Below are 25,292 nucleotides of genomic sequence, written 5' to 3'. Positions count from 1 at the left end.
AAACCACTACTGTTGCCAGTTTATATTGGACTAAGAAACCCAAGGCAATGTGATCATCAAAACTCCTAATTGTGATTTTGGATTTAACAATACAACCTATTGTACCACATGCAGATGTATCAGCTAAAATTATGCCTCTAAAGCTCTGAGCCAATTGACTGAATGATCTGCTTGTCTTTTTTTCCATTCTTAAGTGGAAATTCTGATGTGCTGGATGCTCAGTGGCATAACATGTTGATGCAGTGTACTGCAGCATAGTAGAATGTACATTTAGTTAAATAGTGTATTTAAATGAAATGTCTAACCATTGATTAACTTTAACTGATCTTTTCAGATAAAATGAATCAGTGGTTAGATATTAGATTTAAATATGATGTTTTCAAGAAATATCAGAAGAATAGAGATTTCTGGAGCAAAAAGTTGGAAGAGAAACAATTTTCTTTGAACCAAGAGTTATCAGGATGTGGAATTCACTTTAAAGGTCAATGTCAACGCTTAATGATCCAAATTGGACAGATGAGTGAAGGTGCATGTGTTAAAGGAAAATGGAATCAGGATAGGTGACACTGGTTACAGCTGTATGATGGCATGGAGGGTAAACTGAACAGCTCTCCCACAGGATGAGACAATCCTTTGGACAAATTTGAAGGTGGGAGAAGGCAGACTGGTAAAGTAGTTTAGGGAGAGAATCCTAGAAGGAAAAGTCACAAAAACAAGATTGGCCTCTGGATGAAAAGCAGGAATCAAGCATGTTTTTGAGCACTGAGTTCAATTGAGGCATTCAGAAGAGCTCTGATTTTGATTATTTTGATTTTTTTAAAGTGCAAGAGTTTGGCAATAAAGCAGGAGATTGGCACTAGGAAATGGTGCTTAGTTAACCCGTTTTTGCAGGCAGAATGGGTCAAATAGCACCTTTATGGGCTGTAATCTAATCTTGTGATTAAAAGTTAACTCAATTTTAAATATGTATCCTCTCCTCTTGTCCCATTTCCCAATTGATGGTATTTATTCTCCTTTAAGTGGCAGAGTTCTTCACTTTTTAATTTTGTTTTTTTTAATGTAGTAAAAGTGTCAACCAAGCCTTCTCCATCCAAACGACGCTGTTCAGATAAAATGGAAACTCCGATCCCTGAGGCAGAGAATGACGAGCTGGGAATTCCTCTTGTACAACATTCTCCTAGTCAACCTGTTGCATTAATTGGGGTTCAGGACCAGCAAAGTGTGAATCAGAATACACTTCCAGTATCCTCTGTGAAGAATCGAATGCAAGCATTGGTTGAGCAACGACTCCAATGGGACAGTTATGGTATGGCCTAATTACACATTATATTTCACATATATTTCAATATGATTTACTTTTTTGGAGAACAACTATCCCTTTCTGAATATTCCAGCAACAAGTGGCATGTTCTCAACTTTGGTGTTGCACATCATCTTCTGGCTGCCTCACTTATTCAAACAAAATATAGAAATAATTATAGACCAGTGAACCTTACTTCTGTTGGAGGGAAGGTTTTGGAAAGGATTATACGAGAGGATTTATAATCACCTTGCGAGCAACAATTTGATTTCAGATAGTCAACATGGTTTTGTCAAGGGACATTTGTCATGTCTCACAACCTCATTGAATTTTTTGAGAAGGTGACCAAGCATATAGATGAGGGTAGGCCAGTTGATGTGGTATAAATGGACTTTTCAGTAAAGCTTTTGATATGGTTCCACATGGTAGGCTGTTGGAGAAAATGCAGAGGCATGAGATTGAGAGTGATTTTCGCAGTTTGGATTAGAAACTGGCTTTCTGAGGGAAGGCAGGGAGTGGTGGTTGATGGAAAATATTCAGCCTGGAGTTTGGTTACTAGTGGTGTGTTTACAAGGATCTGTTTTGGGACCACTGCTGTTTGTCATTTTTATAAATGACTTAGACGCAGGCATTTGCAGATGATTTGCAGTAAATTTGCAGATGATACTAATTCCGCGGAGTAGTGGACAGTTTGGAAGAATGTCACAGGTTGCAGGGGGACTTGGATAAACTGCAGAATTGGGCTGAGAGGTGGCGACTGGATTTCAATGCATCTAAACGTGAGGTGATGAAGGATAACAGGAAGGCAGAGTACTGAGTCAATGGAAAGATTCTTGGTCGTGTGAATGTGCAGAGGGATCTGGGAGTCCATGTACATAGATCCCTGAAAGTTGCCACCCAGGTTCATAGTGCTGTTAAGAAGGCATAAGATGTGTTAGTTTTCACTGGTAGAGGTATTGAGTTCCGGACGTGCAATATCATGCCGCAAATATACAAAACGCTTGTGTGGCTGCACTTGAAATATCGTGTACAGTTCTGGTCACCATATTTCAGGAAGGATGTGGATGCATTGGAAAAGGTGCAGAGGAGATTTCCCAGGATGTTGCCTAGTCTGGAAGGAAGGTCTTATGAGGAAAGGCTGAGAGACTTGGGTCTGTTCTCATTGGAAAGAAGAAGGCTAAGAGGGGATTTGATAGAGACATACAAGATGACCAGAGGATTAGATAGGGTAGACAGTAAAAGGCTTTTTCCTAGGATGATGTCAGCTTATACGAAGGACATAACTATAAATTGAGAGGTGATAGATTTAAGACAGATGTTCTTTAACCTGTTAAGACAGGTTCTTTACTCAGGGAGTGGTAAGGGCGTGGAATGCCCTACCTGCCAATGTAGTTAACTCAGCTACATTATGGAGAATTTAACAATGCTTGGATAAGCACATGGATGATGATAGGATAGTGTAGGTGGATGAGCTGAGAATAGTTCACAGGTCGGCACAACATTGAGGGTCGAAGGGCCTGTTCTGCGCTGTATTGTTCTATGTTCTAAAATATCACATTATCTCCTCATGAGGCTCATTGGGAGAGAAGACTAAAACTTTGCTCAAATAATTTTGTGTCTCCCTTCTGTCCCCTATTGAGTGTTAGCAATATGGGGGCATTTGACTAGGCAGGCAGGAGGGCGGGGACCTTGCTAATTTTCTGCCATTCCCCCCACCCCGATTAATTCCATGGTGGATGATCAATGGACATTTGTCCCTTCCAGTTACCAGTTAAGGCCTTTAAGTGGTAAATTAATGGTAGTATTAATCCAGTGCATGATGAGTCATGACATAGTCTTATAATGAACTGTGGTAAGTATGGGTAAGGGAGCTGTTGAGAGTGACATTGTTGACTCCTCTTCCTTACAATCCCCAACACTTAACCTCTTTTCTCTGTCACTTGCATCTAGCCTTGGATCCAGCTATAATCCTTGGCTTTCAGTGAATGTCATATCTGAAGCAGTCACCGCTTCACCGTGACACTGCTTTCAATAGAGTTGCCAGCCTCTGCCCTTATTTTACCCTCTGGTCCTTGATGTGTAAAAAGGCTGCACTCTGGCTTGTCAAGTGCCTGAGTGAACGGAGATGACATGGGTTTTTGCCAGTTGGTAACCAATATTCTTATCTCCTCAACAAGATTTTTCCAGTCATTTCCCAAAGGAGCAGGACCTCTTACAGGAAGAGAGCTTGGAGAGTTGGGTGGGGAGGGGAGAGAGAGGAGAGAGAGGGAAAAATCCAGCACCAAGGGGTGAAGGCACTCCAATGTTGAGCAATAAAAACCAAGGTAATGCACAACTCTAACATTGACCAGCAGCAATGCTTTGCAAGGTCATGGAAGATCATTGTATTATTATGATTGCTATCCTTTCTCTCAAAGAAATAAACCAAAGAAGTCAATGGATTACTTAATATTAAAAATAAAGTCAATTGCTTTCCTTTAAAACTCTATTAGCCAGACTGCGCTGTTCATATTTCGAGCTCTTAAGGGAATTGAAAAGAGAATGCTTAATGTTTCACAAGCTTTTGTTTAGTTAAAGAACTTGCCTGTTGGTGTGACTTGGTCATATTTGAATGAAGGGGGAAAGAAAACTTGCGTTGACAATGTACTTTCCGTGACCTTAGGACATCACAATGCGTTTTATCAGCTGAAATATTCTTTTGTGGTTTAGTCTAAATAGAAATTAGGAAATGAGAATTTGCATACAACAAGGTACTATAACTAATAGAAATCTTTTTCGACATTAGTTGAGGGATAAGTTTTGGGTGCGTTACCAGAATAATTCCTTTTCCTTTATTTTGAAATAGTCACACTGGATGTTTTACATCCATTGTGGACTGGAAAGGATGTTTGTTTATTGCCTTATGAAAAACAGGACCTCTCACTGTCCTTCAATTAGGTCTTGTGACAGTGTTAGTGTCCCTACCTCTGATCCAGAAGCTCCATGCTCATATCCTACTTGATGACCACAGAAGGTGTCATAATGTGGCAAATGGGTTAATTTTCAATTCTTCCAATTCTTCCATTTCCTCCAATATGCTAATGGCAGGTCTTAAAAGGAAAACATCCCGATCATCCGGAATGGTGTAGTAACTGAAGTGGCAAAGTTTCAATGTTAAAAGATCACACATTTTCTTTATTCTAAGCAACTGGCAAGTGCGACTTCATGACTTCACTGATATGCTAACCCTGGAAGATGCATTCAAGATTTTGAAATAGGGCCGTCCATAAAGCCCTCCGTACTTATAATTTATGTCATTGAAGGATTATTGGTTCAAAATATGTATCTTAAACTCTACAAATCTGAGAACAAGAAAATTGATGAAAGTTTATGATTTGAGTGAAACCGCATGACTGTGTTTATTGTGAAAGATACACAAATGACAAATGATTCTAAAGCAAAAGTATGACCCAGCCTTATTTTCAAAGATAGTAATTATTGATTTTTGACAGCAGAGGGCAGTGTCCATAATTGCAACTATGAACTGAATAACAGTTTTCACTTTTTCATGTTCTCTCATAGTCATAGAATCATACAGCACGGAAACAGACCTTTCTGTCTAACCATTCCATGCTGAACGTAATCCCAAACTAAACTAGTCCCACTTGCCTACTCCTGGCTCATATCCCTCCAAACCTTTCCTATTCATGTACTTACCCAACTGTCTTTTAAACGTTGTAATTGAACCCACACCCTCCACTTCCTCAGGAAGCTCATTCCACACTTGAACCAACCTCTGTAAAAATTTGCCCCTTTAAATCTCTCTCCTCTCACCTTAAAAAATGCTCCCCACCCCATTGTTGAAATCCCCTATCCTAGGTAAAAGAAAACTACCATTAACTTTAGCTATACTCCTCATTATTTTATAAATTTCTGTAAAGTCGCCTCTCAACCTCCTCCGCTCCAGTGAAAAACGTCCCAGCCTGTACAGCCTTTCTTTATAACTCAAACTTTCCATACCCAGAATTATCCTGGCAAATGTCTTTTGAAACCTCTCCAGCTTAATACTATCCTTTTGATAACTGGGTGACCAGATCTGGATGTTGGATAGTGATTAAAATCTCCTGAGTGAAAAGTAACTTTGAGAGCTGAGTGAGGGGGAGGGTGGGGGGAAGAGGTGGTGTGGGAAGTGAGAAAGTTGCACTCAAACGTAAAAAGCTTGCAAAGACAGTGTAAAGGAGACAATCTGATGAACAATAATTGCTTGACTGTAAGGTGAGAACTGGGCACTGTAATCCCCCACTTTACTATTTTTGTCCAGGTGAGGGATTAACCCATGTGCAGTGAAGATTCCAGGAGCAACAAGCATGCTTCAAAATGAGTCATCAAGCGGATTAATCTATAATGCAAGACTGCTTGCGTCCTAAGCAGTAGAGCTAGCATGAGATCTTGTAGTTAACAGTTTTTTAACTACCCTTTGCAGTCCTGCCACATGCCGCTGTGTATTGTGAGAATTAAGTGTCTAAATGGAGGAGGTTTCACTTGCGAAGGAATAACCTGCTTGCTAATATTCCATTAGGGCCATTCAGATCTTAATCTCATTGCAACTTTAATTCAGACAGTGACAAAAGAGTTGAACTTCAACATTAAGGCATAATTTGATTAAGTATGACATTAAGGAACTACAGAAAAATAATTACTGGGGGAAAGCTCTCCATTGGTTGGAGTCATAAGTAACCGAAATTAAGATAATTATCAATTGTGTCAGTCTCAGTAAATCACCGCAGGAGGTATTGGATATTTTCTACTAAACCTGTTCAGGGATGTTACTCCACATTTCTGCAGCAGGTGTGACTTGAACCTGGACCTTCTAGCTCAAAGGTTACAGACACCACTGTATCACAATAACTCAAATATCATTGTTGTATTTTTGATCGACTTCAGCCTTGGACTGGTAAATAGCATATAACATCGCCTTGCCCTTATAAATAACCTTCTTCACCAAGACAGAGTCCAACCACTCACCTTGATCTTTATTGACTTGGCTTTATTGTCATGTACTCAAATGGGTACAGTGAAAAGTTTATAAGTCGCCACTTACAAGTTACCTAGGTACAGCTTCAGTTACAGATTATTTACAGTGTAACAATGTCATCAGCACTGCGCCAATCTTTGGGTACAAAGTACCTAGATACAATCCTCCACCACAGATGAGAGAAATGAAGAAAAAAGTTATAGCTGTACACTTTATAACTTTGGGCCAGAAAAACAAGAAGCAAGTTGAAAAGACAGGCATCACAGTCTCTCTCCAAGGGCTGTCTGCAGCAGACCAGTGCAGGAGTCCTCCATGTAGTCTGACCACTGGCTGTGGCCACACTTTATCCTGGGCTGTTGCGGCTGTGCCCTGCTCCAGGCCACTCATCACTGGCATCCCCACTTCGGGGTCAGATGTCTGATGCCAAGAGAAGGCAGGGGGAAAGAAATGGGCAGAGTGAATGAGCTCCAGCTGGAGCGTCCTACTGTGCAGTCATCTTACGTTTAATGCAGTTGTCCTCATTGAAACCTACTAATAACATTCTCTGGGATAGCATTGATCAGAAACTGAATTGGAGCCAACAATACAAATAATTTGCAACCTAACTCCCCAAAGTATGTCCAATATACATATTACAAGTTAGGTTTGTGATAGAATATTCTTTACTTGCCTTGATGACTACTGCCACAACAATTCTTGAAGCTTGACACAACTCCCAGAACAAAGCTATCCATGAGAGGTAGTGACAGAATTGTGCCTTTTGACCTATCAAATTTGCTCCAGTGTTCAATGAGATCATAGCTGATCTTTCCTGCTTTATCCCGTAACCCTTGGTTCCCTTACTGATTAGAAATCAAACTATCTCAGCCATGTATATGCTTGGCAACCCAGTCTCGACAGGCTTCTGCAGTAATGAATTCCAAAGATTCGTTACCCTCTGAGAGAAAATATTTCTGCTCCTCTGTCTTAAATAGGTGACTCCCAAAATGACAGTGTATTCTCTGGTCCTTGACTGTCCCACAAGGGGAAACAACACTCTTCCTACCATCTTTACTCAGTGACAGCAACGTGTACTATCTACAAGATGTATTGCAGCAACTCACCAAGGCTCCTTTGGCACTTTCCAATTCACAACCTGTGCCATCACTAAGGGCAGTTGCATGTGAAAGCAACCAACTACAAGCTACATGCTGTCTTGATTTGATTTTTTTTTTGCTGTCTCCTCACTGTCATTGGATCAAAGTCATCAAACTCACTTTCTGAAAGCACAATTGGTGTATTAGTTCACATTTTCTCCAGTGGTTCCAGAATGTGGCTTGCAGACATGGCCTCTGTTAATGGTCTGGAGACAGAGTTTTAAATCTCTGCAGAAGGTGGGTAAATAAATCTGAAATTGGAAGCTAATTTCAGCCCACGTACCAGTATATATGGCATTTGTGATTTCCAAATGTCTGAATTGCAAATGCTCGTATTTGGAACGCAATCCCATACAGGTGTCTAATTTTAAAGATCTGACATACAAGTATTTCCTATATTTAAGAATGGCTGTTCTATGTTGTTCTGCATTGTTCTGAGTTGCATACAAATTGACTTGTGAACAGGCTCAAGAATGTAATCCATTCACAATTTATATTTAAAACCTGAAAATTTACAACACCAGCAGTAAAAACTTTGGTTTGGAGAGCACGTTCAATGTAGCAAAACATCCCAATTCATTTCAAAGTCAGGAATCAAATACTGTCCTGAAGTAAGATAATAATTTGAAGCATTTTGAATGTGTTGGTTAAGAGGTAAATTTTCAGGAGATTTTCAAAGATCCATTTGTTGACATGGAGCAAGGTCAAGTTCTTAAGGGACTGCTGAAGCTTCGGCATCTGGCAGAGCAGAAGGGCATTCACTGCATAAACCAGGGTTAGGAGAGCAGTGGCATAGAACTGCTGTCCACAAGGAGATCATAGGAATTCATGGAAGTGAGAGAATAGAGTCTGGAATCTGCAGTTAAGATTTTGAAGACATACGCTAGGGCCAGTAGCATGTATTCCCAATAGGGTTTGGTGAGGACAAATGATGGGTTATGTGATGCTTTGTGTATATGCATTTTTGTTAGTTTTATCTTAGTTTGTAAGATATGACCATTGCTTGTGAGGCAAGTTCGTATTGTCTGTCTATCGGTCGACCATGAGAATATAGTGGTAAACCATCTTGAACTTCTGTAGTGAAGAGTGTGATGTATATCCAAATCGCAATCCAAGTAATTTTGGATTATGACTTATTTGGGAATTTGGTGCTGCCTCAGTAACCGAGGGAGTAGAATTCTGGTTATCATTAGAACCCATGTAGGGTCAAAATTTACTCAGCTGCTGAAGAGGACTACACCAAAAGTTGATTCTGGAACTGAAATGCAAAAAGCTAGATTTAGTGGATGAAGGTATGACATGCAAATTGACATAGTTGATATTTCAGGAGTGAAATAAAGACTGGGTATGGAGTTTGAATACTAATTTAATTCCAAAAAACAAGCAAAATTTCTATACTTTACTTGCATGGCTACTCTGTGAAGTGATTGTTGCTAGAACTAAGAACAAGTTGGTTGCTTGCAAAGGCCCACAAAGAAGGTGTTAACTTTTGAACTCCATCAAATCTGACTTATCATGTTTAAAGCATGTATGTAATAAGTTCAGTGATTCTACATTCTCCTTTCAACCCCTGAAGCACAATTGGTAACGTAATATAGTTTGATAAGTTAGTTTCCTTTGCCTGTATTGTGTACTTTGGCAGCCTGAGAAATGTCGACAATTTAATTTTAATTAGTGAAAATGGTCTTTTGAAACTGTGTTTTAAACTGGGTTAATTTTACTTGCATTCATGCAATCTTTGGAAAAGATGATGGCTTTGTGAGAAGCAGATGAAATTTTTAAAATCAATGAACAAAGCTTAACTAATGGCAAACATATGTACATCTATATTTCTTAGCTACTTTAGTAAGAGTGAGGTAGAACAGATTTCAAACTATTGAATTGTTTGCTGGTTTATCTGTATGGTGGAATTTCTGGAATGGGTAATCTTTTGAAGTTTATACTGTACAAAGTGATTAATAATAAAATGCTGGCTTGACAGGGCAGAATACCCTGGAGATGCTGGCACTGTAAAGGTTAAAGGATAATTACTAAGAGAATATTTACAGCTTAAAGCGTAGGAGCTCCTTGAAATGACAAGTCTCTGTGGAACAAAAGAAATTACTTTAAATTGCAAATATTTCCTGACCTAGAAGGCTTAGCATTTCATTGAATAGATGTGGTTTATATCCGAAACATTCCTTTGTTTTAATTTTAGACACTGGTAGCATGCTGGTCATACAACTGTGCTGTCAATAGCCTTTTTAAAACATTTCCGTGTAATGCGAGGAAAAAAATATTTTATTGAATAGTTTATAATATCATTTATTATGTTAACTCTTTAATGCTAGAATATTTTAACACTTGTTAAATGCTTATTGTAAGTGCTACTGTTTAGATTAACATGTATCTATTATAAAATTAAATTTGAACATCTAATGTAATTTCTTTTGCCTTTGTTTGTGTTTCTTTTCTTAAACAGGTAATGATATTGATCCACCCGTATTGCCTGCACACTCATGGAAACCGGCGTCCCCGCCACCTCTGCAGACAGTGAGCACTGTCGAGTCTAAAACTCCAGCAGGAAGGAGAGAACGTTTTGCAAACCTTGCTGCAACAATTAGCTCCTGGGATGATGACTTGAGCCATCCGACGATAAAGCAAAACAAACCGCCAGGACAGCCTGGTACTGCTTGTTTACCAGTTGTTTCCGCAGCAAACAGAGCTGCAGACTACAGTACCAGTATTAAACAGCAAGATATAACGCATTCTCAAAGAACTGTAGAAAGCACAGTGAATAAAGCTATCGTTACAGTGTCCCAGGTAGGTGAAGATATTAAACAAAAGACTCAAAATTACTAATAATGAACTGTTTCTCATCCTTTTTATTATTTTGAATATGTTCTAATTTGCTAATCCTGTGGAGTTTGCCGTTAACTGTTATCCTGTAAAATCAAAGTACATATTTTACCTTTAAGAAAAGATATAGGCTTATTAGCTAATGTCCTCATGAGAATTTTTATCGACAATTTGTTTTTTTGAATACCACTGGAATGCTGTGATATTTTCTTGGCCAGGGAACATCTTATAGTTAGTTTCTTCTCTGCCCCTTCAAATTTCTACCACAACTGTCATGCCTCCTGTTGAAGCACGGTTTCGTTGGTATAAAAACAGAAAATACTGGAAATACACAGCAGGTCAGGCAACAAAGATCAACCAAGTTAATGTTTTAAGTCAATGACCCTTCTAAAGAAATTTGTTGCTGCAAATGGCCTTCCAGTTCACTGCCTAAAATGGTCTTTTTCTTTTGAATTATGTATCCCTAGCAAATGAGCATAGAATGTCTTTAAGTAGGGTTGAGTTACCCACTTTATTGAAACTGAAATTATCCTCTCCAAAATACTGACAGGAAATATTAGATAGTGATCAAGGTTGACGTTAGTTTTTTAATTTAATAGTTCATTTGTGACTGCCACGTTTAAGTTCATAACTTGAATGTGGTCTGTTGTTATCATGCTAGGGCTGGTTTCCATGGTGACTTCAGTAAATCAGATACTAGTAGACCTCGAGTATAATCTTAAAAGTGCAGAATGACATAGAATGTTGGTGCAGATTATTGGATATCTGACACTTTCTAAAAATGTATTCATTCATGGGATGTGAGTGGCTAGATCGTCATTTATTACCCATCTCTAGTTGCTCTTGAGAAAGTGTTGCAGAGTACCGTTCTGCCCATGGTGCTCTTAAGGATAGTATTCCAGAATTTTGACCCAGTATCCAGAAAGAATGGTAATATTGTTCCAAGTCAGGATGGTGTATCTTCAGCAATGATATTCCAATCTATCTGCTGCCCTGGGTTTGGAAGGTACTGCCTAAGGTGCCTTGGTGAGTTGCTGCAAGTAGGTAAAATACAATGCTGCTACAATATATCAGTGGTGGCATGATAGCTGATGTTTAATCAGTGAAGTAATGCCATTGAATTTCAAGAGAAGATGGTTAGATTCTCTCTTCTACAAGTCAATAATAATCTCTCAAGAATGTAGAATGAATGTTATTTATCACTTAAGTCAAGATCTATATGGACATTTGTGTCAGTATCTGAGGAAATTATGGTGAACATTGTACAATCATCAACAAACGTCCTCCTTCTGGACTTTGATGGAGGAAAAATCATTCATGAAGGTGGTTGGGTCTTGGACACTACTCTGAGAATTGGCTACAATGACATCCTGGAAATGAGATGATTGACCTTCAATAATCACAATTATCAGACCATGGAATTATCCCTATTTCTCTTTGACTTCAGTTTCCCAAGGGTTTCTTGATGCTACACCCAGTAATGCTTGCCTCACCCCTTAAAAACAGCTCTCTTGTCTATGTTTAGTCAAAGACTGTAATAAGATCAGAAGGCAAATGATCCTGCAGAATCCAAACTGCCTCAGGGAGCAAGTCATTGCGGAGCAAGTACAACTAGATAGAAGGAATTGTCAATGGTACAATCAATTTGCTGATGAGAGTACATTGATGGATGATAATTGGCTGCGTTAAATTAATCATTCTTTTAGTCAATGGGGCGTATCTGGGAAACTTCCCAAATTGCCACGGAGATACATGTTGTAACTGCACTGAAACAGCTTACTTAACATCATAATCCTGGATACGTATCTTTAGGATTATTGCTAAAAAACTTTTAAGGGCCCATGACCGTTGCAAAATCCAGTGCCTTTAGCTTTTTCTTGATATTATGTGATGATTATGAACACTTGAAGGAGAAAGTGAGGACTGCAGATGCTGGAGATCAGAGCTGAAAATGTGTTGCTGGAAAAGCGCAGCAGGTCAGGAAGAAGGGCTGATGCCCGAAATGTCGATTCTCCTGTTCCTTGGATGCTGCCTGACCTGCTGCGCTTTTCCAGCAACACATTTTCAGCTATGAACACTTGAACCCTGTCTTTTTCACTGATGTATGGAGCTCCTGTATTTGTGGAGTTGTCTTTTTCTGTTAACTGTCCGGTTCATTGTGATGTATAAGTTTGGAAAGTGTGGTACAAGTTCAGGTTGCTATATGGTCAGTTCCTAGTCTGAAGCAAAGCACCGGTGCATTTTCTTTAGAAAAAAAATTAGAGGTTTTTGGCTGAGGTCTGGCACAGAGTTTAATTAGAGCAGATCTCCAGAGATTGTTGTGATGTGGGAAACTTAAGTGAAAAAGAAAATCAATTTATTGACAAACCCATATTAAAAAGTTGCAACCATTTATTTGGCACAATTGCAATTTAAAGTTTGTTTTGTAAATCAAATTTGAAGAAAGATTCTGATAGGTTTGCATTTCAGATTGTGCATTTACATAAATTCTGCTGATTTATTCTGGTTAATCTGTTTTATCAGGGAGTAGATAATTTGCCCAAAGAGCTCAGTCCAAAGATAATTGAAGAGCCCAAGTCACCAGTACCCGAAAAGACTCTTGCCCAAGGAAAAAGTCAGCTTAGTCCAAAGAAAACTGAAGCCAAATCAATATCAGCAAAAGGGGCAATTACTCCGCAGCAGATCCAGTGTAAAAATCAACAAACCAAACGGTCAGCATCCCAGGTTCAATCTCGAGACACTCTCACTACTCCAGGTAAGCTTCACAAGAATTATTAGGATGTACATGAGCAGGACAATGTTGGTGGAGCAAATCTCTCCAAGTATTTTAACCTTATTTTAACCCTTTTGGTACTTGAGTACTTAAAATAGGTTTCTGCTGTTTTAACTGATCTTAACATTCCCCATCTGCAGAAAAACCATTTAGATTGCCCCAATTGCTCTCCTGTATTTTTTTCAGCACAGCTGGAGATCACATCTAGGATCTGCCAATCCATTGAACATTGAATAGAAACTTTGCTTGCAGTCATTTTGGTCTGGGCCAAACTGGCTATTGGAGAAAGATAGACTTAGTGCCTTATTTAATTCAAGTTCTTTATTCATATTGTTTCATGCATTGTTAAATTCAGGATTGATACTGCAAATTTCTCATAATAAATGAACAATCATTTGTTTAAAAAATGCATGATTTGTAATCTCAATGCTTTTCTTTTTAAAACAAAAAAAAGATTCCTGCACTTGCTGTTAAAGTATCCCTTATCAAAATTGTTATTGCTGTGGAAAACGATGTTTGAGACAAACCAAACATTTGGAAGATTGCATGTACTCGGACAATTGAGCCTCTCATTTTAATGTACAACACAGTACAGGCCCTTTCACCCTCGATGTTGCGCCGATCTGTGGAGCCTACCTAACCTACACTATTCCGCTTTCAAACTTCTGTTTATCCAATGACCATTTAAATGCCCTTAAAGTTGGCGAGTCTACTCCTGTTGCAGGCGGTGCATTCCATGACCCTACTACTCTGAAGAAACTACCTCTAACATCTGTCCTATTTCTATCACCCCTCAATTTAAAGCTATGTCCCCTCATGCTAGCCATCACCATCCAAGGAAAAAGGCTCTCGCTGTCTACCCTATCTAACCCTCTGTTTATCTTTATATGTCTCAATTAAGTCACCTCTCAACCTTTTTCTCTCTAACAAAAACAACCTCAAATCCCTCAGCCTTTCCTCATAAGACCTTTCCTCCTTACCAGGCAACATCCTCGTAGATCTTCTCTGCCCCCTTTCCAAAGCTTCCACATCTTTCCTGTAATACAGTGACCAGAACTGTACGCAATACTCCAAGTGTGGCCACATCAGAGCTTCGTACAGCTGCAACATGACCTCCTGGTTCCGACACTCAGTCCTTCTGCCGATAAAAGCTAGCCTGTCATATGCCTTCTTAACAACCCTATCAGCCTGGGTAGCCCCAAAACACATCCTTGCGATACACCACTAGTATCTGAACTCCAGAATTAACATTTCCCTCAACCACCAACCTTTTGTCTTCTTTCAGCTAGCCAATTTCTGATCCACACTGCTAAATCACCCTCAATCCCATGCCTCTGTATTTTGTGCAATAGCCTACTATGGGGAACCTTATCAAACACCTTACTGAAATCCATATAAGTCACATCAGCTGCTTTACCCCTATCCACTTGCTATGACCTACCCTCTCAAAACCGTGTTGACTATCCCTAGTCAACTTATTTCTATGATTATAAATCCTATCTCTTATAACCTTTTCCAACTCTTTACCCACAATCGAAGTAAGGGTGACTGGTCTGTAATTACCAGAGTTGTCTCGACTCCCCTTCTTGAACATTTGATATCCTCCAGTCCTCAGACACTATTCCTGAAGACAATGACAACAAAAAGATCAAAGTCAAAGGCTCTGCAATTGAATTAACGTGTTGAATTTGGCATTTTATTTGTCTTTTTATTTTGTGATGATATTTTTATAATCCTCAAATATGTTACAGGTGGTACAGGGGTCAAGTCTTTTCTGGAACGTTTTGGTGAGCGATGCCAACAACACGTTGTATCAAACTCTGCTCCATCCACTCCTGGACAGAGAACTCTTAACGTTACACCCAACACAAAAGCAATCCAGGATCGACTTTTTAAACAGCAGGAACCTTCTACAACAGCAAATTTAACTCAGCAACGTAAACAGGTCTGAACTTGAACTTTATCCATAGATTATTTCTGAGCTTTTAAATACATGGGCATGTTTTGATGTGCCTTTTATGCTATTTAGAAAGAAAGGCTTGCATTTATGTACTGCCTTTCATGACTGGGAAATACCAAAGAACCATGCAGCCAATGAAGATTTTTCAATTGTTGTCACTGTTGTGTAGGATCCTACAAGCATCAAAGTGATAAGATGTAGTTAATCTCATTTATATTAGCAATGTTACATGAAGGATATGAAAGGGCTGGAATGGCTGTGAAAACTACCTTCTGTCTCCTTGAATTAGAGCCATGGGCTCTGTTTCATCCACCTGAGTGAGCAAATGAGGCCTTGTAATTGAGTGTCATCTGAAACATGACCTCTTAACAGTGCAGCAGAAACTGTGGTATGGGACTAAGGAACTGTGTATGGGTTTCTGAGTTGTCACTTGAGCAGATAGTAAGATATGTCAACAGAGTCCACAATGTCTTAATATCCAAATAAGACCACTTAATAGAATAAAATGCCTTTAGGTACTTCCCAGTGGTGTTATAGAAGAAAAAATGGGCATCTGGTTACATGGTGACATTAGGGCAGAATCTTTGTTAAAGAGAGAGATTTTTAAGGAGCATATTAAAGCTGGAGAGGTGACAAGGCATGAATGTATCAAATGGGGCAAGATAATTAATGACCTGGTAGAGTGAGGCTGTGATAGGATTTGAAATTTAAGGGTGAAAATTTGACATATTTGTTCCTGGTTAAACAATGTCGGTCAGCAAGCATAGGGTTAATAAAGTGAATAGGGCTTGGTGCAAATTAAAATACTGGAGGCCGTTTAGAAGTGCAGAATGTGGCAGACCAGCGAGGATAGCATTGGGATGATCAAGCATAGAGATAATAAAGACATGAAGGAATAAGTGAGGATTTTAACAACAGATGAAACTGAGGCAGGGCAAAGGTGAGAAACTTTAAAGGTAGAAAATAGGACTTTTGACTAGCGGAAATAAAAGATGCCCACGATCAATCTTTCCACCATAGTGACAAAGAAATCCATGAGCTTCCCAAACCTATTATTAGACATGAAGGTGGAGGAGTAGCTGAAAGGGTTTTGAGATATAGGTTTGTAGTGGAGAAAGAAAGAGGAGGTTATCATTTGCATTTCAGACTCATCCGATAGAGCAGCTTTAGCAGATGTGTTGAGATCCCACTGTGCTTTATGTGACCCAGCCAAATGTGAATGTTTAAGATGTTTTCTGACATGACTAATAAAGCAGACTTAAGATAAGAGGGAGCTGAGATAAGGGGGCATCCAGGTTAACAGTTTTATTGTGAGTTAGGGTATTAACTGTTAAGCTAAGGTGTGTATGAGAAAATCGTTCACTACTGAAATATTATGCTGAAGGGAAGGCCAATGGCAAGACAGTTGGAATTTTGAAGTTGTAGTTGTATGTGAGTCGGGGAGTAGTTTACTTTTCAAAAAAAAATACACAAAAAGATAGAGTTCAGGATGGAGAATGCCAAATGTGCATAACAGGCATGACCTTCTCTCTGTTTGATATCACCATGTGAGATGGTAGGAAAATCAAGAGAGTAGCTGTGAATGTGGGTTATAAAGTTTACGTGAAGAGAAAAATTTAGGGATAATAAAGGGGCACTGAAGACAGGAGGAAAATTTGATGAGTTGAAATAGAGGTTGAAATTACTGGGTATGAGAAATCATTTCATGCTAAGGGAAGAAATCAATGAAGATATGAGAGAATTCTTATAGGAGCAGCAGTCGGCCATTCAATCTTTCAAAATTTAGGCGATATTCAGCAAAACTATGGCCAATTTTATCACATGATTCCAATTTCCCTTGATGTCTTTCATATCAGGAAATCTATCTCTGCTTTGAACTTTACCCACAACCAAGCCCCTGTGGTTGGGAATTCCAAAGATTCACCAATCACTGAGAGAAGAAATTCTTCCTCATCTAAGTCCTAAATGGCCGACCCTTTATTGTGAGACTCTCTTCTGTGATTCTAGGTACCCAGTCAGGGGAAATATCATTCCTGTATCTATCCTGTTGAGCCCTGTAAGAATTTGTAAGCTCCAGTGAGAAGTGATGAGGGAGGCCCAAAGTGTTTTTAGAGGAATATAATTGGGTTAAATGAGTGGGCAAAAATGTAGTGCCTGGAATATAATGTGGGGAAATGTCAGATTATGCATTTAGAAGGATGAATAGAAGAGCTGAATATTATTTAAATTGAGAAAGACTGCAGAAAATGTGGAATAGAGGGGATTTGGGAGTCCTCGTCTATGAATCACAAAAAGAATTCGCATCCAAATTCAGGGTAATGGAAAGATTGGCCTTTCATATTCCATTTGCTTTGAAATAAAGTAGGGAGGTTTTATTAAATCTGTGCAAGGCACCAATTAGTCCAGAGCCGGAATACTGTGAACATTTTAGGCCCCTGTTCTAAGAAAAGAAAAGGCTTTGGAGGTAGTCAGAGAAGTGGTGATCTGTCGTATGGAGGGACTGTCTTATGAATTTATTGGACCTCTATTAGTTGGAACATAGAAAACTGAGAAATGACCTTATTGAAAGATACAGAATTCTTAGAGGACTTTATTGAGTAAATGCAGAAAGGTTGTTTCCCCTTGTGGTAGTCTAGGACTAGAGTGCATTATGTCTGAATAAGGGGTCTCTTATTCAAGAACGAAATGGGGAGGAATGATTTCTTCTCAAAGGTTTATGAATCTATCGAATTCTTGACCACAGAGGGCTGTTGAAACTGTATATTTAAGGTTGAGATAGGCAGATTTTTAAAAATCAGTTAGCGAATCAAGGATGATGAGAAAGAGGCAGGACAGTTGAATTGATGGTTATCAGATCAAACATGATCTCGATGGGTTGAATTATTGATTTTAAAAATCTGTCTGTCTCGGCTTTGAATTCAGCCTCCACAGGTTCACTACCTTCAAACAAGAAATTCCTCTTTACCTTTGTCTTAAGTGGGCAACCTATCATGTCCCCTAAGAATCTAAATTTAAAAAGGTTGCCTCTTATTCTTCTAAATGCCATTGAATACAGTCCCAACCTATGCAACCTCTATCATAAGATAGTAACAGTATCATTGGTTGAAATCTATGCTTAAATTATTACTTAAGCTTTTTACTTATAGCATTAAAGATGCTTATTAATTACCAAACAAAATGTTCCAGATGTCAACGTGTGTCTGAGTGACCATTTTATCCCTTCAGCTTCTCATGTTGATAAACCAGCTCTGTAGGCAGTTACTTCTGCCAATAGAGCTGGTTTGTAAAAGATGAGAAGCTAAGAGTGTGTGAAGGTCACTCATACATGTCTTGAGTTTCAGAATATTTTGTTTAGTTTCTACTTCTAGTAATAAAAATGATAAAACGGCTTAAGTAGATATGTAAGCAATGTGAGCTCACATTTCCATAGTCTAAGTTGGGAATTTAAGGCAGAAGTTGATAGATCTGTGATGCAGAGTACTGTCAATAGCTTGGGTTCAATTCTCGCCCTGGTTGAGGTTACCGTGAAAGACTCCATCTCAACCCTTCCCCTCGCTTGAGTCATGGTGGCATCCAGATTAAGCTGCCACCAGTTGTTTCTAATGAGAGTATAGCCCTATGTTCTGGTAGAACTATGGTGGCTTTTACTTCTTTAAATATGCCTCTTATTGAGTCAGGATAGCCCCTTTTTGTTTTTGAAATTTCGTTGTTGCAATTGTGTTTCAGGAACGTGAAAAAGAATTGGCTAATATTCGCAATCGTTTTCAGAGGGGTAACTTGCAGACCACTGATAAGGAAAAAGAAAATAACTTGGAGAAGCAATCAGAGGTATTTCTCCTTGAATTATTTTATTAAATCATGACTGTAGAAACCTGCAATTGAGAATTACTCTTAATATTGTTCTTTTCACTACTTTACTTCTCCAAGAAAACTAAAAGTTAAACCTCATAATACCCCACATGGTTTGAAATAAGTAGGAAGAGTTTGTAAGCTGTTGAGAAGGGCTAATTTTTAAATAACCCAGCATGAGTTCAACTGAGGCATTCACATAAAGCAATTTAGTTTATCACATCCAGGTACTTTAAACCAAACTCCTCTTGGGTAACTACTGTATTGTAAATAAAAGTTTATATGGATATTTGTTTTCAATGTGGCAATTAGTTAAAGCGATTACTATCTCAAGAAATTTGTATATTCTTGAAAGCTTTTTCAAATCCAAGAGTAGGCCTCCATCTTTTAGGTTATGGTTTAAAAGACCCTGTGTTACAGTATTGAAGGTTTTAATAAATCGATGCACGTATTTTTTCTGCTATGCTGGGGGCAGCATGGTGGCTCAGTGGTTAGCACTGCTGCCTCAGAGCACCAGGGTCCCAGGTTCGATTCCAGCCTTATGCAAACTCCACACAGACAGTTGCCCATTCTCCCCGTGTCTGCGTGGGTTTCGTCCGGGTGCTCTGGTTTCCTCCACAATCCAAGATGCGCAGGTTAGGTGAATTGGCCATGCTAAATTGCCCATAGTGTTAGGTGCATCAGACAGAGGGAAATGGGTCGGTGTGGACTGGTTGGGCCGAAGGGCCTGTTTCCACACTGTAGGGAATCTCAAGACAAATTTCATCTGATGAGTAGTTTGGTTAAAGTGGTGGGTTTCAAGAAGTGGTTTGGAGGAAGAGAGGCTAGAGATGTAGTGAGGTAATTTCAGGACTTGGGGAGTTGAAGCGAGAGTCAATAGTAGTGGATACATCATAAGCAAGAGGCTTCGTTGTTATGCAGGATTAACGGATAGACTATTTCATGTCCATGGTTATTTAGTTCCTCACAACAATGATTCCAGTTTTTGGATGTCGTCAATAGGAATAATCTTGTATTGCAGAAAGTAGAAATGTACAAAGCAAACTAATCACTTCTCTTCTTAAATTTTAAAATAGGACTGCAGTGATTCTTTCCCTAGGACCTCTGAGCAAGGGAGTCCAAAAGTTCACAGATCCCAGATGAGTGCTGCACAGCACCCACCTCAGTCAGCATTGCAACAAAATACAAAATCGTCAGTGAACTGTGCATTAATGGAGGCACTTGGACCATCATCTACAAAAATATCTAACTCCGCTTATGCAGGTATGGTGGTCTAATTCAATGAAATTAGTGGTGCATGAATAGTTTATTGTTTGAAATTGCCTGTGAAAACTATTAGTTATAAGAAACGAATGCTCGGCCACATCTACTCCAGGATTTGTGTCACAAGCTCAACCTCAAAATCTGGGGAAAGAATGAATGCGCAATTTGGTAATTATATACAGTTTGGCCAACACTGTCATCCATTCTGGCTAGTATCCTGTAATGACTGTCATTCCCTTCCATTGACATTCTCACTGGCATCTGATACCTCATAGCTATCAGTCACCTACAATGATCAAGGAGCATAGAACTTAGGATCATAGGCCCTCCAGGTGTGCAACCATTCATAAAATCACATCTGATTTGATTGTGGTCTCAATTCCACTTTCTTGCTTACCTATTGCTATCAAAAATCTAACCAAATCCACTTTGAATAAATTCAGTAGTTTGCACTACTGAATGCTATCACTTTTATATTTAACTCCCATTGCAATATACCCCAACATTCTATTTACCTTCCTGATTACTTGCTTCACCTGCATACTAGCCCTTTGTCGTTCATGCAGCAGGAAATCCACATTCCTTTGTACCAGCGTTATGCACCCCACTTGATATAGTGTACTAATTTTGTATTCCTGCCAAAGTGGACAAATTCACATTCTCACATATTGTATTCCTACCTGTTAACTTTTTGTGCAGTTACTTATCCTATGTAATTTTGGAGACACTCTACTTTTTCTTGACAACTTACTTTCTGGCCTACCTCATAGTTGTTGCAGGGTACAATTAGTATAAATAGTAAAAAAAAGTTGGAGACCCAGCAATGGTCTCTTGATAAATAGCATGAGCTTTATTATGGAGATGTTCACTGTGCAAGCAACAAAGTTACAGGCTTTTGAATCTGCCCAAAACAGTTAATGATGCCATACTTTAGTTACAAGATTAGGCTCTTAAAGTGACAGTTAATCATACTTGTGCAAATACACAACATATTTCCCCACATCTACTTGTTAGATAACTAATCCTCTATTCATGCTAATGTATTATCCCCTGCATCACAAACGCTTATTTTATGTACTTTTGAGGCACTTAATCAAATCCTTTTGAAATTATAAGCACACCACATTCACAGGTTCTGTTCGTTACTTGTTCAAAGAGCTCTCTTAAATTAATTCAGCATGCTTTCCCTTTCACAAAGCCATATTACATCTCCGTGATTGCATTGTGATTTTTGTTTTCTCTAGGTATCCCAGTGTAACTACTTTAATAATAGATTCTAGCAATCATCCCCCTGGTGGATTTTAGGCTAACTAGTCTGTGCTTTCTGTTTTCTACCTCCCTATTTTCTTAAATAAATGTTTTGGATAGACCCTAGCAACTTTAAAGTTGCCCAGGTGTTGGGACTGGATGAGATGCATCCAAAGATTTTGAAGGAAGTGAAAGTGGAAGTTGCAGGGTCACTGACCACAGTCTTTCAGTCTGCCCTAGATTCTGCAGAAGTTCCCGAAGACAGGAAAATGCAAACAATTGCCTTATTCAAGAATAGTTGTAAGGATAAGTCTTGCAATTGTCGACCTGTCAGTTTGAATTGTCAGGTGGTGAAGCTTCTGGAGACAATTATTCAGAACGGAATTAGTTGTTACATTAGGAATATGATTGTCTAAATGGGAAATAATTTTTAACTAGTGTTTTTTTTTTGAGAAGTTAACAGGAAGGATTGATGAAGGTAACACTGTTGATGTGGTGTCTATGGACTTTCAGGACGTGTTTGATGTAGTGTCACAAAACAGATTGAGGAAAGTTGTAGATCATTGAATAAGACATAGCAACATGGATTCAAAATTTGATGTGGGAGGAAACCGTAATGATCAATGAATATTTTTTGGGCTGGAGTAAGGTTTGCAATTGAGTTCCTCCGGGATCAGTATTGGGACCCTTGCTTTTCCTGTTTTTTTTTTTAAATTATTGATCTAGATCTTGATGTGCAGGGGGCAATTTCAAAGTTTGCAGATGATACAAAACTTGAAAGAATTGTAAACTGTGAGGAGGAAAGTGTAGAACTCCAGAAGGACATAAACAGGTTGGTGGAATTGGCACATAGGTTGCAGATGCATTTCAGTGCAGGCAAATATGAGTTGATGCATTTTGCCAGGAAAAACATTGAAAGACAACATAAAATAGGGGATGCAATGCCAAGGGGGTGTGAAGGAACAGAGGGACCTGGGTGTATTTCAGTGCACAGATCATTGAAAGTGGCAGGAATGGTAGAGAAAATAAGTAAAGCAATACAGTGGCTTTATAATAGGGTGATGAGTAAACAAGCAAGAAGGTGATGTTGAACTTGGAAAAAACACTTTTAGATTTCCGCTGCAAAATTGCGGGCAATTCTAGGTGCCACATTATAGGAAGGGTGTGAGTACATCGGCAAGCATGCAGAAGCTGTTTACAAGAGCCATTTCAGGGATGAGGAACTTCAGTTGTGAGGAAAGATTGAAGAGGTAGGGACTGCTGTTCAAGAAGACAAAGATGAGATCTGATGGAGATTTTCAAAATCATGAGCTGGCTTGATAAAATTAGATGGGGAGAGATAGAAGAAACAAGAACAACAGGGTATAACTTTAAAATAATCTGCAAAAGAAGCAAGGGTGAAGTGAGGAAAATCTTTTTCACTGAACAGTTAGTGTATGAAATACACTACCCAAAGTGTGCTTCAGGAAGGTTAAATTAAGACATTCAGGAGGGTATTGGATGATTATTTGGATAAAAATAATGTACAAGGGTATTGGGAGAAAGCAGGAGAATGGCACAAGGTCATGATGCTCATTTAATGCAAGCATGAGGGAAAGTGGTTCCCTTCTGCATCATACCCTTCTATGATTCTGATTCTGTGATTTCAGCACAATTTACCAATCTACATGAACTCTGTCAAAAATCTCACAACACTAGGTTATAGTCCAACAGGTTTAGTTGGAAGCACACTAGCTTTCAGAGCGACGCTCCTTCATCAGGTGATAGATGAAGGAGCGTCGCTCCGAAAGCTAGTGTGCTTCCAATTAAACCTGTTGGACTATAACCTGGTGCTGTGTGATTTTTAACTTTGTACACCCCCTTCAACACCGGCATCCCCAAATCATGACTACATGAACTCTAAAATGTTGAAGACCAACTCAGATTGATGGAAGGGGTAAAAAAAAGATACCGCAGGGTCACACTCAAGCTGTTGCCCAACATGATGGACTGCAGTACACAGCATTCAGCTTCCAAATACAACCTGAAGTCTGAAAAACAACTAATCTCAGTGCAATGGATTTGTATTCTGTTCCTACCATTAAAGGGTGCACAAATTTTCCAAACTGCTTCCTGATATCTTCAGAGTCCTATTCATCAGGATGTTCAAAACTATCTGCAGCCATGTCCTATAGAATTGTAACCATTTAGCTTCTCATGCCATTGTTCGTTGCCTTTCCCAATTTCATCGCTTTGTATTTGCCAGCATTAAACAAAGTTCCTTACTTCTTGGTATAGGAACCCAGCAACTCAGATTGATTAGTCTGTTCCCTGTTATTTTAAGGCTCCTCCTGGTGTGGTACTATCTGTAAACATGCAGAATTTTGTTTTTCCACACCCAAGTCATCTGTGTTTAATTTAAACAACAAGATTCCGCACTGATCACTGAGGGACTTCACTAGTTGTTCTGTTTCATGCGCTAGATGTTTAATCATCCTTTTTGATTCTTCTGCTTCAACCACCTATCAAGGTTATTTAAATCTTTACCCTCTTATTCATTTTCTTTTCATCGTGAGATTTGAGAATATCAATAAATTAGTTTTATAAGTGCATAAAATTTCTTCAAGCATTTTAACATGTACCTGCAGCAACAACTTTTAATTTGTTTGAACTTCACGCTTCAGACAATCTTTTTTAATTATGTGTGGGACATGGCATCGCTGGCAGACAAGCATTTATTGCACATCCCTAATTGCCTTCCTGAACTGCTGTAGTATACTTGCTATAGGTTGACCCACAGAGTCCCTGGAAGGATTTTTAGGATTTTGACAGAGTGATAGTAAAGGAGTGGGAGTATATTTCCTAATCAGTACGTGAGTAACTTGGAGGGAAACTTGCAGATGGTGGTGTCCCATTTATCTGCTGCCTTTGTTCTTCTAGATGGGGGTGGTAGTGGGTTTGGAAGATACTGTCTAAGGATCTTTGGTGAATTTCTGTAGTGCATCTTGCTACTATACTGCTACTTAGTGTCAGTGATGGAGGGAATGGATGCTTGTGGATGTGGTGCCAATCAAGCGGGATGCTGTGACCCTGATTGTGTCAAGCTCCTTGAGTGTTTTTGGAGCTGCACCCTTCCAGGCCGGTGGGGGGTGTTCCATCACACTTCTCACTTGTGTCTTGTAGCTGATGGACAAGCTTTGGGAGTCTCCTGCCTGAAACATCGATTCTCCTGCTCCTCGGATGCTGCCTGACCTGCTGTGTGTTTCCAGTACCATCCTAATCTTGACTCTAATCTCCAGCATCTGCAGTCCTCACTTTCACCCTTTGGGAGTCCGGTGAGGAGTTACTAGCCTCTGATCTACTCTTGTAACCACTGTCTTTATGTGCTGAGTCCAGTTGAGTTTTTAGTCAATGGTAACTCCAAGGATAATTGGGCTTCAGTAGTGATGACACCATTGAATGTCAAGGGGGTCGGTTGATTATTTCTTGTTGGATATAGTTATTGACTGGTGTTTGTGTGGTGCAAATGTTAATTCCACTTTTCAGCCCAAGCTTGGACGTTGTCCAGGTCGTCTTGCATTTGAACGTGAACTCCTTCATTATCTGAGGAATTGTCGAATGGTGCTGGACATTGTGCAATCATCAACAAGTATCCCCAATATTGACAGTATGGTGGAAGGAAAGCCATTGAAGCAGCTTAAGATTTTGGGATTAGGATACTACCCTGAGGAACTCCTGCACCAATGTCATGGTGCTGAAATGACTGACCTCCAACAGCTACAACCATCCTCTTATGTGTCACCTATGACTCCAACCAGCGGATTTTGCCCTACAGATTTGCTAAGGCTCCTCAATGCCACAATCAGTCAAATTGCCCGTGATGTCAAGGGCTGTCACACTCACCTGCACTCTGGAATTCGGTTCTTTTGTCC

General features: G+C 39.3%; 1 protein-coding gene across 1 annotated transcript in view; it reads left to right on the top strand.

Moving 5' to 3' along the window:
• Positions 1–25,292, top strand: part of anln (anillin, actin binding protein) — a 102,668-nt gene that overhangs the window by 11,776 nt on the left and 65,600 nt on the right. The window contains exons 3-8 of the mRNA XM_072560711.1: positions 1,064–1,306; positions 9,912–10,252; positions 12,812–13,043; positions 14,813–15,006; positions 18,748–18,849; positions 19,947–20,133. Coding sequence (XP_072416812.1) covers positions 1,064–1,306; positions 9,912–10,252; positions 12,812–13,043; positions 14,813–15,006; positions 18,748–18,849; positions 19,947–20,133 — 1,299 coding nt within the window. The remainder of the gene's footprint in view (positions 1–1,063; positions 1,307–9,911; positions 10,253–12,811; positions 13,044–14,812; positions 15,007–18,747; positions 18,850–19,946; positions 20,134–25,292) is intronic.

Source organism: Chiloscyllium punctatum, chromosome 41, assembly GCF_047496795.1.
Source record: "Chiloscyllium punctatum isolate Juve2018m chromosome 41, sChiPun1.3, whole genome shotgun sequence".
Taxonomy (NCBI): Eukaryota; Metazoa; Chordata; class Chondrichthyes; order Orectolobiformes; family Hemiscylliidae; genus Chiloscyllium; species Chiloscyllium punctatum.
Note: the sequence above shows the minus strand (reverse complement) of the source record. Positions and strands in the feature narration are given on the sequence as shown.